Source organism: Topomyia yanbarensis, chromosome 2 (assembly GCF_030247195.1).
Source record: "Topomyia yanbarensis strain Yona2022 chromosome 2, ASM3024719v1, whole genome shotgun sequence".
NCBI classification, from domain to species: Eukaryota; Metazoa; Arthropoda; class Insecta; order Diptera; family Culicidae; genus Topomyia; species Topomyia yanbarensis.
Genome location: NC_080671.1, coordinates 18,095,023 through 18,111,377, shown reverse-complemented (window position 1 = coordinate 18,111,377; position 16,355 = coordinate 18,095,023). Strand labels below are relative to the sequence as shown.

General features: G+C 40.4%; 1 protein-coding gene across 3 annotated transcripts in view; it reads right to left on the bottom strand.

Annotated features, from left to right (window-relative positions):
- Positions 1–728: 728 nt before the first annotated feature.
- LOC131686227 (dual specificity tyrosine-phosphorylation-regulated kinase 2) overlaps positions 729–16,355 on the bottom strand; it is a 40,414-nt gene continuing 24,787 nt past the window's right edge. For all 3 annotated transcript variants that reach the window (XM_058970474.1, XM_058970475.1, XM_058970476.1), the window contains exon 4: positions 729–11,604. In XM_058970474.1, the coding sequence (XP_058826457.1) occupies positions 11,588–11,604 (17 nt within the window). In that variant the 3' untranslated portion in view covers positions 729–11,587. The remainder of the gene's footprint in view (positions 11,605–16,355) is intronic.

Here is a 16,355-nt window from a genome sequence, read left to right as displayed (position 1 = left end):
GTTGGATCAATGAAGGAAACGAGTAGAACGCCCGATTCAGCCAAACCCATTTGCCTTCGCTGAGTATTGTTTTTTTTTCTTGAGAGATTGTTTTTGATTACTTTTGAATTTATGATTCAGGAAGGTGTTGAAAATTGAAAACAATAGCGGTTAAACCGAAACACAACTAGTACCTTCGAAGAACTCATGGAAGCTAACCAATTCGTGTGCCACTGCAGCGGGTTATTATTCGTTTTAATTTATTATTTACAAAATATCGGTTTGTTTATTAGTTTACCTTTTTTACTAGTAATACAGTCCATTTGTTATGCTCTTGTTCACAATTTTTGTTTATGTGTATAGTGTCATATCGATTATTTTACGTCTCAGTAGAATGCAACCGAAACAACGATATTTTAAACCCAGAAACTTAGGCTAGGCTATTGCGTAATGTGCAATAATTTACAATATGTTGGCATGACAAACTATCCATGCGCCTGAATTTAGAGGTGTGTGATGGAAGTCAATTCGGGTTGAAAAGTGCGCATAAAACTTTCACAAAAAACCGAAGGAAAGGTGCATAAAAAGCACAGTGAATGGGATGAGATTATCCAAGCAGGAAAGGAATCTCCATTTTTTTAGCAAGCCTTACACATTTCGAAAGGGGGTGAGTAAAAGTAAAATGGTTTACCTGCCTTGTTACCTAAATAGCTTCATCGTCTAGAGTTTTGTATGTAGTTTATTGTTTGTGTGTTTTCTACTATCAGAGTAAAAATATCTATCTTTGTAGGACTATCAGAAAGTTTGTTTACTTAATTGTGTCTATAGATAGTATTAAATCCCGGCCTGGTGTAGAAAAAATGAAAGAATAATTTTGGAATCGGCTCACGTTGAGTGAGAAATTGCTCTATTCAATACTTTATCAAAAGTTGATTGTATACAAATGGTAATACAGCTACAAATAGTCTACTGTGTGTGTCTGTTTACGGCTTGTTACTGGGTGTATGGCGATAGTTAATGTTGAGCTGATGCGGAACTATTTTATGTGTGTGTGGTTGGTTGTTAGATGTGCAAAGATGTGTCATTGGTTATACTACATTACGCATTGAATTTCTTCTCTTCTGTTCGACACACTTATTTTTAGAGGAAATCTTTGACAATGGTGATGGTTACACAATTTAGTATGACTGTTCAATGTTTATGATTCTATGAGAAATGTGATTTTGTTTTTATTTTTCACTAGAACTCTTATTTATTGGCAGTTTGTTTCGCTTAGTTTTACTGGTTCTCTTCTCTAATTAGTTGTCTTATTAATTCCTGCACGTTTACGTTTTGCAGAACCATTCCTCTTCCCTGATTGTTGAAAAAATAGTTCTTTTGAATGCAACTTGCAGAAGTATACGACACTTAGACTCAATGGCGATAGTACTTTTGCTACTGATAGGATTTAGTCAACGAGGTACGCGTAACCAGAAGTAGACGGGATGCTGCAAATCGGATAATGCATAGGATTGTTTCCTTCCAAATGTAGCTCTACAGAGCAAATATTTGTTTTCATGAAGTTTCTGGGATTAAAAGTACATAAACTGATAGGTAAGGTAACCAATAAAATAGACACCCTTGTCGAAGCTCTGCTTTACACTCTGAGACTCAAAAAACACTCATGCGGAATCCCCACGGTGTCATATAAATACTGTCAAGCGCGAGATTAATTCATGTAGAAAAATATAGGTGGCGCATGGATGCGCAGCATAACAAAAATCAAAAATTCTGGAATCCCTAACTATTTCTATAATCACCCTACATATTTGAGGCCCTTGGTCAGAACAGCATCTACGTTCTTTATTCAACACATTGGTGATGAATTTATGAGTATTTCACCATTTGTGTTATTATACTGGTTCTTAGGAGCAAGCTTTGCCTTGGTCTTGCGGTGCTAGCAAACTTTGCCTTGGTGTAGCTGTAGGAACCGTTCATTTCGCGACTACAAGCAACCGAATAGGGCGATGGAGCAGAATCTACTTGCCAGAATCCGCGTCCGGACGTCGTACGTCCGGGTTCTGATGAAGCACGGAGGATGCATTCCAATGGTTGTTTTATGTCAAAATGGACTTCAGACAAGTGTCGAACAAAAGTTTGATCTAACAACAGCACGGAGAAAATTGATGTTTGTTTTTGTCGATATATTCGCTCGGAAACTGATGATCTGACAAGATATTTGCTGCTGGGAGCTTAAAACCAAGATGTTCATCATCAACAAAACGATAGACTCGAATCTGTATAAGCAAGAGTGTCTGAATAAATACTATTCATTTGTAGCGAAACACAAGATATTACGAAGTTCCGGTTTATTACAAACACTTGATCAATTACATCACCTATACCTCAAAGCAAGTGCGGCTCTATGCTCGTTGAATGTGATTACAGCAAGTCCTATTGTGAGCACGTCAGCAAGTTGATTTAGTAGTACTGATTAGTCAATAAAATCGTTCTGAATCAAGTTATGAATGCATTCCCGAATAAAATTGTACCAAATAACCAAGTGTTTCATTTGCTTCTGGTCTCGTGGTTTCTTGTCATGGTCTTTGAAGATGACGAAAGGTATATTACGTAAGTATATTGTTCAGCCAGATTGCTTCACAGGACGCTTGATTAAGGAAAATATGCTACTTCAATAGATGGTAACGATACAGTGAAAAACATATCCAGATGTTGACCATCGATCGGTCACGTCGATCTCTCAATCTGCATCAGCAAAACCGACTAAAGGCTATTCCGATCTTTGTCTTCATTTGGTAAACAAACGAGAGTGCTTCGTTCGCTCGTGCGTTCGCTGCAGGTACCGAATTCGAATTTCAATCCTAGAGAATTGCAAAGTTTTTGCAGTTTGTCTATTTCAAATTCTTATCCCACATTACATATGGTTTTGTCACTTCTTCCAGGGAAAAAGCTAAAACGATGTCGTCAACATAAAGAATCAGATACACTTGAACGTCCGTGGAGTGGCGTAGAGACATCTGTCTCATAAAGGTTCACATTCATTTGATGCATATAAAAATCGTTCTAACAGTAGCCATACGAGCAACAGATGCATAAGTTTCCTGGAAGTTGAAATTCTGATGCTGAGAGCATCCTTTCGTTACTAAGCGTGCTTTGTATAGTTGGCAACAGCACCGTTAATTTAATTTGAAATACTCACTTGCAAGGTCTTGCTTTTCTACCAGAAGGAAGGTCAACAAGAGACCAGGTGTTATTTTCTCCCTTCATCAATTGCAGGTTTTCACTGAGGCCAGTCATCGCGCTTTTAAAATTCATAAATATGTTGCGAAAGATCTTTCAGGTAATCCTACGTATTTAATGCGAAAAAACACAGGTTGAGATCAACGAAACGCGAGGGAGGCCTACGGTTGCGTCTTTCTGATTCTAGATCTTCACCAGCTTCAGTAGAATCAGGTATACTATCCACATATTATTTGCAGTATCTTTGTATCTTTGGGTTGCAATTCCTTCACCACAACGTCTTGAAAAATGACGATCATTCGGTGAACTGGAGGATTCCTGAGCAGATACTCATTCAAACCGAAGACAACTAGGTAGCAAAATAGATTTTTCAGATCAAGTTCCTCTTCGAAATGTGACTGAACTTCTTGCTGCTAAAAGCTACATTCCAAATGGTGTACTGGTTTTCTCCAAAGACTCCGTAGAACTTCGGTTGATCAGCAATAAATGCTGCTTTACTGCACATCGACCGATTGAATCCTGCTTCATTCAGCATCGCTCTCGACCGCTCCATAACTGTACGAATCATCCTTTTTGCAACATCTTGTTGTGGCTTGTACGGTACGGTTGGTTCCAGAGTTTTCCCAGTTACTTCGCAGTACCCAACGAACTCCATGTTGAATTATACACCAGCAGTAAAGTGCATGTAATTAATAAAACTGAGGATAATTTACCTGCCGTCTCAAGATGGCGTGAATTAACTGCTCACGTTCGTATGAATCAGCTGAAGTGGACGTGACAAACGGGGCCGCAAAGACTCTTCAAATGGCGCTCATGTTTGTTTTCCCATCATGCACGAATCTTTGCCTCTGGCGCTTTAATTCCACTGACTTCGCTGCCTTTTACCACATTGCCACGAATAAGCTTCATGAATTCAGTATTTCCGATATGTACAAAACGACAATCCTTAAGATTTATTTTATTCCCCGATTCGGCAACTATCGCTGAGTCACACTGATCCACTTCCTTGTTTAGCTGATACCGTTAGTACGACTAGCAGTACATACTATCTCTGAGTCTTTTAGGATACGTTCACCATTTTAACCAAATGTCACTTCCATTCCTCGATCTGCGACTTTTTTGATAGAAAATAAATTGTTCAATGGGGGTCATACAGGACATTATATGTAGTACAGTTCAGCTTTTTATTACTAACTATTGCAGCAGACATCGTTAGTTCCCCATAATAGTGACTTGTCAGCGATACTCCCTAGCTGGCCAAATTTGTCGTAAGCGTTTTCAGTGCTCAATTCACACTTACAAAAACGCGATGCAAAACAGGACACAACACTTATTGTCCTTCAACTTTTCGTATATTTTTAACGAGTTTCGCACAGTCCCAGTCTATTGTGTGATAGTGTGTGCCGCCACACTAGGGTCGTTGGCTTTTTCATGGTCAATAGCATGTTTGTGTTTTGAGTGCGAACTTTGAACTGTCGGCGGGTTTGACCGATGTATTCTGCGTGGCAATCTCTGCAGGGAATTTGGTAGATCCCCGATTTTTGATCGGTTGGAAACTTGTCCTTAAGGTTACATAAGAAGTCTTTCAGCGTGTTACCGCGTTTGTATGCGACTTGGTAACCATGATGTTTTGGGATGGTTAGTGATTTTAGGGTAAAACGGCAAGCAAATGCTTGGTTCCTTTGTTGTATCCGTCGCTAACGTTGTCGCGTTCTATCTGTCCTTTTTCCTTTCGTGTTTTCTTGGTATTTTGTTCACAAATTTCTCTTCATACCCGTTGAATTCAGCAACCTAGTATATTTTATCCCGCTCGGTTTACTGTAAATCTCAAACTATAGTTTGTTGTTCGCTTTTCTAGTAATCATCAGGTTTAGGAACGGCAATTTCCCTTCTATTTCCTTCTCCACCGTCTGCTCGGATACACCGCTATCCAGGATCCATCGGAATCCGTTGCTTCCACGTTCGCCTTCTTTTTTCATACAAGTCAAATCTTCATTGAAGCCAACTGCACCATTTGTTTTCCCAGCTTAGCGTGTTTGACAAGCTTCTCATTCTCCGTACATAGTTTGTCTCCTGGTTTGCCACAAGCGTGATATTTGAAGATAAATTTTTCGCTTCCACCAGCAAATACTGTACTAGGTTCTAGTTAAGACGCAGTGTTGTCGTTTTACGTCTTCATTCAGCTTTAGTAATTGCGACTGCACAGATGACTGGATAATGGTAAAAAAATAATCACTGAGGTTGACCGGTCTAGCAGTTCGCGAGTTCATCTGAATGCTGTCGGAGTAATTCTGCTATTTAGTTCATGAAAGTACAACTCAATTCCGAGCCACAATCGTTTTATATGTGTCCGTTGTGTGGTGCAATCGTGTCGAGGAACCATACAATATACATTTCAATTCAATGTTCAAATTTCGGTTTCGTTGTTTTCCTCACCGTTCAGCACATCTCTCGGATTATTTGAACTGATACCATATTGTTATACCTTGTTGGTGTATTTCCTGCAACATAATATCAGTTGACGCACCTACAGCTATTGTCACAACAAAACATTGACTAGTTCGGCTGAGATTCTCTCATTAGGAGGAACGTATGGGTCAGTCTTGTGTGGCAGATTCGTAGCCGGGATAGTATGCGTTGATCGGTTGCACTATTTCGCTCCGTTCATCGCATTTTATTTTACAAAGCTTTACCTCTCAGGAGCCGAACCATTGCATTGACTTTGTATCGCGTATTTTATTGCTCTCCTAGCATCTTCAGTTGGGATTGGTATATCAGCGACCGGGTGTGTTCTTGCCAAATCGCTCAGTTCGTTTCCGGTAATGCCGCTATTCTTTGAGATTCAGGCGAATCGAAGTGGTTTACTCTGTGCTAGCGCTTCTCCATCTTGAATCCACGGATGTATCGATTTGTCACCTTTCAAGATCAACCGATAGTTCGCAGAGTTTTTCAGTACTAACAGTTCGGGATTGACAAAGCCATCTTACTGGCATACGCTTCCGCAGAGAAAACGCTACAGTGTTGCGGAAGACTCCGTATTCTCGCTATAACAATATCATGGAGTCGGGCTGTCGGTGTGTATTACAGTCGATTGCTGAAATCGGTTTGTCAATAGTGTTTAGGCTACTGCTCGAACTGTACCGGATTGTTTTCCGGCCCTTTCTTGACATTTTTCTTGACGAACTTTCTTCACGTTCCAAACAATCGGCGGTTTTGCTTGTTGCACTCTCGACCCCTTCTTCGACCAAGCGTACCAATTATGAGTAGCGTTGCTACGGTGAATTTCTGCGTGATTCGAGGCTCGCCGAATCAGTGGGAGGTCGCTATTGCTACGGTCTTACTCCAAATCTCGTTAAGCAATCTGCGCAATAGACTGCACCGTTAGTAGTTCGAATGAAAGAGTGCCTGCTTCGACCATTATCGAGAGGATTGGACTTATAACGAATCCACCAGAGGTGAAACGTACAATTTTATTGTAAGCAGGAGTGAGTGTCTGCAGTGATGTTTGGACTCCTCTACTCACTCGGCCAATTCCGTACATTATTTTCGAAGTGATCATCGCAGATCCCACTTGAAGCTATATCGATCGTTTACCAAGCGGAAGTTTGGCACTTATCATTTACGGTGTTTGGAATCACAGGACTTCTTAACCATCTTGCAATACGCTTTAAAATGCAACGTCAGGTCCAACGTTACAACGAGCATCCGCAATCGGTTTGTTCTCGAGACAATTACGCGATCAATGGTGATTTCACGCACTGGATCTTGACGTACGTTAGGAATACAGTAAAAGAAGTTAGACTTTGTGGCAGAAACTTTTCGACAGTCTGAACCGCGGCCTGTAGTTTTCGATCTTCTGTTTTGCAACCTCGCACCACAAGGAGATCGGTTGCATCTCGAGGAGGAACAGTGTCACTGTTAAAACTGAGTCTTGTGGTACTCCATTTTCCAGTTTATGTATTCCTGACAGCTGAAACCTACACTCGGAGAAAAAAGCTTTGCAGCATATTGATAATTTGTCTGTTCGTATTCGCCACTTTACATTTTAATGTACGACGTATACCATATCGCAACGTTGTATCCTATGCCTTGGAGAAGTCCAACGATTCTATGAGACTCTCAAGCTCTGCAAAGTATTTATCAATCTCTCGTCCAGATCGAAAATCATGTTGCCGTTTATTGGTTCACCCACTTGACTCCAGCTCGGTGATGAGTCGACGGTTTACGATACGCTCCAACAGCTTTAATATACACCTAGTGAGCGAAACAGAGCGGAAAGCAGCTGGTCCAGAATCATTTGGGTTTTTGGGATAAGCATACCCGAGCAGAGTCTGACAACAAATTGAACACTAAACTTGATGTTGTGATGTTCGGCAAAAGATTACTCGTTCTTTTTGGTTGTTTTAACGGCTAAAAGATCAAAATGGAGAGCAACAAAATTGTCCTATGACATCAAACAGAAAACTAATTCTGCTATTAGTGAGAGTAAATTGAAAGCAAAAGGGGATCAAAATTTGATATCATTTAAAAAATCTAAAACTGATAGCAAAATAAGATTTTAATTTGATGCTATTATCAAAATATGATTTCTACTTGTTGTAATTTTGATGTTCGACTTTGCTCGGGTAACTACAGCGGTTCGTCAGCTAGCGAGAAAGGCACCGTTACGCCAAACGACGTTGAAGATTTCGGGAAGTGTTATTTTCACGAATAACGGGAGTTGTGGAGTAAGCGGATAGCCTACCATGTCAAGTCCTGTCGAGACACTTCGCCCTTTGTCAAGAGCCCACACCAGTTCACGCAAGATAAGGTCAGTGTTGTACACGTCATCGCTATCGGGCGAGTATGTTACGTGCTGCCGTTCGGCTCGTGCCTTCGTTGCTTGAAAGGATGGAGAGTATTTCGAAGTCGCCGATCTTTCACTGTAGTGTTTTGCTAGGTCTTCTGCTACTTTTTCAGGGTTGTCCGTAAAGTCATCCGTTCGCTTTCATACTACAGTGCTTCGCTTTCGGTTATCACGCTCTGTATGCCACAGTCGGTCGTCGTACTACTCGGCAAAATCTTAGCCACGAAATCTCCCCATGAATGTTGTTTGGCTAATTTACAACTTTTCATGCTGTTGCTCGTGATTCCTGGGATCGCCTGAGTGCTGTTGGTCTGTCTAGAATTGATATATCAATACGTCAAAGGGCGCGAAGATGCGTTCTACGTTGCTTAACAGCTTGCTTCACTTCAGGCACCACCATTGTACAGCTTTTGACCCCAATCGACCAATCTATATGATGGACTCAACCGTGATGCGCAACAAAGGCCAGTCTACTCGATCATGGTGCCATTTTTGTCAAGTTTTTGTACATTCGATAAACCAGAGATGGGGCTTTTGAGCTACAAATGATCACTGTTATGTGTGTCCAGAATGGTTCGCCAGATAAACTTTCGAGTCAGGTTTTCCCCAAAATGAAACCCATAGCCAGATCGGTGCGAGTTATGGGACAATAATTGAGAATCACGAGCTTTCTAGTCAACGTCGTTTCCAAGATGAAGCAACCTATGACAGAGATCCCCAAACGATATGATGGAAGTCTTCAAGGAACACTACTGGGCCTTCTAGTTAATCGAGCAGGTCGTCGAATGTTGCCTGGCATTGCTGAATGGAAGGAGGGACGTAAATAGTCACAGCTGTTGCCTGTATTGACAGCAAGATATGTGCGGCTACGACCTATAAACTGATGTTCAGTTACACGCGCCGATTTTGTTGGGAGTTCAATATTAGTAGCAGGATATAGTTCCTTCTGATAAAACTTGATTCTACCACGTATTGGTTGACAAGATCCGTGCTCGCAGATAGGCAGCTTCAACTCGTTGATGTTCGCTCTGAGACCGAACGAGTTCCACCGCAGTACGAAACATCCATTGGAACGACCATTCGTGATCTTTGTTGTTGACTGTGTTGATGTGGTTGATACTCGGTGCGTTGGTGGTTGTGTGGGGCTCTTGATGTTCCTTTACCGGTGGAAAGCCAGGAGTAGAATTACGAGATCTGTTTATCCGGGGGGTAGGGACAATCCTCTTGCCCCCGGTCAATCCCTTCGTGTTGATGTGGGGAGGCTACTTTCTTCTCTTCTTCCCCAAATCTGTTACTCGTTCGATGCGTGCTGGTCATATCTGTAACGGTAAAAACCGCAACAGAATTCGTTCATAAGTGAGGTGAAATGTGAATGATCTGTGGGATGTCTAGCGCCACAGTGCCAGCCGTTGTCGAAACTACACGATTACTCCAAAAAGTACCGACAGCGTGTGGTGTGTGTCCTATTGCGGACGGCTTAAATGGTTCAAGGGTTTATAATTTCAAACCGTTAACGGAGGTAAGCTAATTGGATATCTTGGGCCCCCATCGCAGCGGGTTTTTGGTTAGGGTCTAATTCTGGCAATACTCTACTCGTGGATACGAAACGACGACGAATATTAAAAAAGGCTGAACGGGTGACACCTTTTGAATACTCCATCTAAACCTTAAACATCTTTCTGTATCGAATCAGTTAATTCCAGCACACTACCAGAAAGGTTTAAAATTTTTGGCTGGAACCAAAGAAAAAATAAGAATTCATTAAAATGATTATGTACCGTTTGACCTTAAGATTAGTTAGATAAAATCTTGAAAAAGTTTTTTTACTTTCCTAATTCCCGTGACGTTTCTCCGATTTGCAGCAGCCCGCTTATCCTTCTTTTTTGCGATGATGCATCGGAACGTTATTCTTCAGCCGTTTTTCCTCTCTCATCTACAGTTAAAAGCTTCTCTGTTTCTAATCCAAGTTATCAAGTTTCCCTAAAATGTAGTCTCACAACATGTTCTTTGTATCCGTTACATAATATCTAATGCATTTTGCTATCGTAGGTACCTAATGCAATGCCATTGAGGCAAACGTAATCATACTTCTCACGAGATGAGCATTTCACCAACAACAACAAAGATTATCTTTTCCAGCGTTTAGGCCCACCAAATTAGGTGCAACTCGGTTTCGACAAACAATATTAGCGCGTACTTTTCGAACCGGTTTGTGAATGAAAGTATGAGATCAAAACGACGCGATTTACACCCTCTTGAGATGACTCACTGAAATGATTCTACATGCCATTACTAGAGAGCCAAATGCATTGTGATAGGTAGTGTTCAAGTTCGAAAAAAGCAGGTAACAGCGGTGGCAGTAATGAAATAATTTAGATTTTACAATGATTTTCCTAAAAATGTGCAACCTTGATTAATTGTGTAAGAAACAATCGATCATTGTTTTGTTCCTGTTTATTAAACAAGCGGTAGCTGTACTTATGTTTGATTAGTTGGTGCAGTCGATATGCGCGCGTTTAACAGCCTTATCTTTTTTTGAACAACTTTGGTTCATGACAGTTTTTCAAAGTTTTCCTTCCGTATGAAAATAACACTGCAGTTTTATATAAACCAACTTTTGTTTTTGTTTTTTTTTGCTACTAAACTGTGTTCCACTAGCAATTGATTACGCTTCTCATTATCTAGCTTAAGTTTTGTTTGCTTCCTTATGCGGAATTGTCTAATCAATGGTCAACCACATTCGCACAACACAACGCAATCATTCTTTTTCTCAATCATTGTTGCTGTTTAGTTTCGCGCACTTTTAATTTGTATTTGTCGTTACAAAACAATTTTATCATTTTTTCAACAATGATATAAATTTCGTACTTCTGAATAGTTTATACAAGTCTGTTTTTATCCAGTGACGCAATAGTAAAATCCAACTAGTACCGATGGTTTTTTAATTAATAATTTTGTTAGTCTTCAATCATGCATAAATGTACCATTTTCAAACAGCAAATTTCTAAAGTTCTTCACTCATCACTTCTCACATTTTGCTAACTGTTTATCTATCCACTAGGGAACATTAAATTACAATTTATCCTCATAGCATAAATTTATTTACTTATAACTGCTACTACAGGTCCTATCAGTTAATGAGTGTTTTCGCCTTTTTGCTTACTTTCTTAGCCATAATTATTATTAGATATATTAATTTGTCGCTCGAGCGCTATTCAAGCCATCTAATCTCGTTGCCACTCTGGGGATGCTACTAAACCTAAGCTACATTACAACAATGTATTTTCAGTTACTACCTAACATTCATTTTACCCAATTTTTGCTACTTATACGAAACATTAATCTGACATTTTTGTTTTTTTTTTTTTCGTTTCTCGCTTGCCATTTTGATTCTTCTAGCTTACTGATGCTCTCATCTGCGTTTGACGTTCCACGGTAAAACAGTTTTTAACTGGCGTACTCTGATCGCCGAAACAAAAACCTACCGTATCTAACCAAATACAGAAATTGGAGATGTTCCACTCACTCGATGACGACCACTATACAGTTCGGAAGAAGCAAATAAAAATTTACGTTCAATTTGGCAGGATTCAGATGTATTAGTTGGGGAAAAACTATCAGCAAGCATGAAAATACCAGTACATTGCGTTAGTAGTAGGTGATATGTGTGGTAAAACAAGAAAAATGGAACCGTTAAATAAGTAAATAGTTGGTACATTCCATCACAGATTTGGAATTTCACACTTGATTGATAGTGCACATAGAAATTGCATTTGCACTGAGAATCCTTTGTAAGTGATTATCAAAGCTTCATGAGACGTTCATCAAACCGATCGTTTATACATAATTTTAATTCCAAGGAAGCATTCTCATATTTCGAATGCTAGGCAGGTTGTCGACGTACCCGTCGTATCCTTGCCGATTGGTTCTAGTGAAAGACAATTGTCGCGTTTTGAATTAATGTAAACTCCCATCAAGAACATTCCGCTTGTCGTTGTAACATAGCAAGTTCTGCTTCAACATGTGTAGTGATTCGTTCAACTTACTAACTAGATTTGATGCTTCGGGTGCTCTTTGTGAAACTGCTGCGTCATTCTTCAAAGCAATTTTGAAGTCTGTGAAATCCAATTGTCAATATTGTCCGAGTTGTAACAAAATTTGCAATTATTCCTCTCGAATGAAAATTCCTACTTTGGATATGTGCCATCAACTTCTGCTCAAGCGGCCGGCTAATGTCATCGATTAATTTTTACCAGCATCAGGCCATTTAATTAGCATTCTTAGATATTTATCTATTCTTCTTCAGTTTAGCTTTAATGATACCCCAACACTTTTTGATTGGGTGGAATTCCGGGCAGTTCGTGGAGGTTATCCTTGCTCAATGACGTTTACGTTATTATTGCGATACCCCTGCTGCGCATTCTTACTGTAGTGGAAACTCGCTAAATCTATCCAATACCTTACGAGGGAGGCCTGGTATCTAATGAACAGCAGATTTTCGAACATTCATTGATGTATAACAGCCCGTTCAAATTGTTGGTTGTGAATAAAATCCGACCACAGTAGCAGATTTCCTGCCAGATATTAAGCTTACAGGCGAATTTGCCCGTAAATTCAACATTACAACATTACATTACGTGTCATCTGCCGTAAGGATGCATTCGTTGAATTTAGTTATGGTCATACAGCTATCGGGCCCATGTTTTGGTTGTAACATTTTGCTTTACTATCCAGTTCGGTTACTTAGTAGCCCAATACTAGAAGAAACGCTCCTGAATGTGTATATTTCGAACTGTATGGCGAATAGCCCCAAATCTGATGGCCACGTCTACGTCGAAAGGTTTTGGATTTGCTTTAATAGTTTCCAGTCTACTGTATGGCTTTGACGGCTTGGTTGCACCATCAGGGAAGCAGACCCTTCTGCTTCAACTTGTGTAGGATTTTTTCAACTGACACACTTGATTTAAAACAGTGGTAGCTGAAATCATGCACAAAACAAACAATCGAAATACAAGAAATCAAGAGAAACCTAGCTTCACTTGTTGTCCCAGTCTTCCATTACCAAACGTACGTTGTAGCAATTTTATTTGCCATTCTGGTTTTCATCTACCCCATATATTCAATTCGTTGCATTCCCATTGAATCTTGTGATTATTCAAGTATACGACAGACTTTATCGCGGCTTTAACCTCGATGGGTCATTCGCTCTTAGCACGACAGACTTCGTTGATGTGACCTCAATTCACCATTTACAGTCTTCATCCAGTTTGTCGCATCCTTAATGTCTTTGAATGTTTCAGGTGGGTAGCAACATTCGTACGGTAGCTACTGAAATATACTTTCATTGTTTGGCATAATTGTCGTTAAGCGTAATAGTCGTTTGGCATATTTTAAAATAACAAAAGGCATAATTTTCATTGTAATCATTTGATTCAATTCATTCGGATCAATTGAAACCAGACTTCTATTTGTTGGTGATGGGTTTCTCCAGAAAATTCTTTCCCCATAACTCGTTTCCCAGATTCACTAACCCCAGCAACAATCTTTGGTCGATTGGACGATTTTTCAGAAAACATCATGCTGTAGCATGTGCAACATCATGCCATATTTGGTTATTCGCCTCTGGTACAGAACTCCTATGCCTACATCCCCGTGGTGCCAGATGATGGTGTACGAACTACCTTGATGAAGATTAGGGAGCCAACCACAATGAGATGAGATGATCAGATGCTGACAGGAATGCGGAAATTCGATAATCGTCTGTTGTCCATTATAGAAGCGACTCCTAACAGCATCTATCCCGAAACGGGTAGAAAAGCGATGCCTCGTCAGCTTTATTCGTAATGACAGTTCCAAGGTAAATAATCAACCAACCAACGCAACGTTTAACGCAAACTGATTGGATACTCAGTACTTTGAACGCAAGAGGTCCGTTGGAACCTGCGACAACCGTCCTACTTGCTCGAGAGCTGCAAAAAGTGAAAGCGGAGATTGCAATAGATAGGCGATTTACTCATGAACCGATCAAAACAGTCGACTCTGAAGAAAAAATGAATGAACCACGATTAACCATCCTCTCCCCTCCCCATTTGCAAATTGCGATTTGTTGAAATAGTCCTTGTTCACTATAATCTTAGCGAGATTCCAAGCAAAACGGAGTAAGTTTGTTCGACAGCTTCCCAGATACCAAATCTGCTGGCAGAAATCGTTCTACCAGATTTCTGCACGCATTCTGTAGAGCCAACTAAACTAGGACAAAAACGACTTCCTCGCTAAAGTCTAAACCGAGAGAACCCCTTTGCAGTATTCCTATTTAATGATCTACTACAGTGACAACAAGAAGGCAGAATATGCAGTGGGCTTTGCAGTTCCAGGCAAGCAGCAGCGACGGGTCATTAGATGGAAACCGTATCAGCATCTTGAGAATAAAAGGCAATTTCTTTAACTATTGCTTGATCAATGCCCACGCACCCGCCAGCTAAAAAACTCGTTGATGTGAAATTGGAGTTAGATGAGCGTCTAGACAAGACCTGCCAAGTGTGCCTAAAGTATGAAGTAGAACTCATCATCCGGGAAACAAATGCATAGGTCGGGAGGGAAGAATTCAGTGAAGGAGGAAATGGAGGAGCTCCACTCACTCCCCAACAACTATATTGATCAAATTTGACGCAGACAGGCGCATGGCTATCTATGCTATCCATTTTGCACGGTACAATATTCGGAAGCACACTTGGACACAATTGAATGGCGAAACTCGCAAATCGACTATGACATTTCTTCGATGTCATTGACAGGACCTTCCGACGATCGAAAATCGACTCCGACCATTATTGTAATTGTGTAGCATAATCGGTTACACGACATAACAGGAGACGATATGGTAAGCTGAAGACAGCCGAGAAAAAATTACATCGGGTACTCACTGATGCAGAGGAAAGCTTTGCCAAGCATTCCGGCACCGGTCATGAATAATGATCGAGACAGGAATCTAACCGATTATACAGGAGTGTCGCCAGGTGGATGAGTATTGATTGAGGATAATGGGCGAGCTGTTGATCTACCGACACCAGACGAAGTCCATAAGGCTATACGAGAGCTGGAAACGGTAAGGCCGTTGGGAGAGACGGAAGAAATTCTAAATATCGGGGGTGACCGGTGTACGAAACGATCCACTGCGTGATCGGGATGGTCTGGGTGGAAGAAGAAATGCGTTCGGAGTGGCCGATGGCCTCATATGCCCTATCTATAAGAACTCGAATGTAATAACTGTACACTCCCGTCCCGTACTCTATTTAGCAGACTGCGCCTGTGGGTTGAATCCATTATTGGTAAATAACAAAGCGGGTTTCAAACATGACTATCAGCGACAGACCAGAGGTTTACCCGGAGAAAAATCTTGGTTAAATTCCGAAAATATAACTTGCTGACTGACCATTTGTGGATTTCAACGCAGTGTACGATTCAGTGAAATGAATCCAATTGTACAAGTAATACCTGGATATGGCTTTCCGACAAAACTGATTTGTATGACGCTGATTGTGTCAAAATCAACCCTCTAAAATAATCAGAAGGATATGCGACACGTTTGTGGCGTTAAGTGGATTGAAGCATGCACTCTCTAATCTACTTCCAACATAGCGCTCGATGATGCGATGCAACAATCTGATATCAAAATCCATGGCAGCTAAAAAGAGCAAGACAACTCTGCAAGTTCCAAAGAATTCGATGAAGTACGGTGCAAAGTCGATGAATTAATAAATCTTAGAACACTAGTAACAAGTGATAACAATGTTAACCGGGATGTAAAGATGCGTGTTGCGAATAGGATTTGGTATGGTTGGCGTGATCAATCCAGGAACTTACAGACGCACACAAAACTTGCTCTGTACAAACAGTTGCTTGTTGCTCTGTGCAATCATGAGGTATGAGTATTGAAACAAGCAGAAAATCGAGTGTTCGATGTGTTTGAGAGAAGAATTTTGCGTCCAAAACGCGGCGACTCAGTAGACGACAAAAGAAAATAGCGCAAATGCAAGGACCACGAACTTTACAAAGTATACAAATATGTTGACTTAGAAAGAGTGACGTAGCACGGAAGACAGTTGGCTCGACATGTAGCGCAAAATTTCCTAACTAAACATTAAAAAATAATTGAGTCCAAAAATGTATCCGAAGAAAAATGTATATTGAAAAGATTATTAGTTACATTCAAAATCAGTGATAATTCCAAAAAAAAAATGCGAGGAATGGAATATCTCATAAAAATGTTTAGTCGCATTTAAAATCAGTA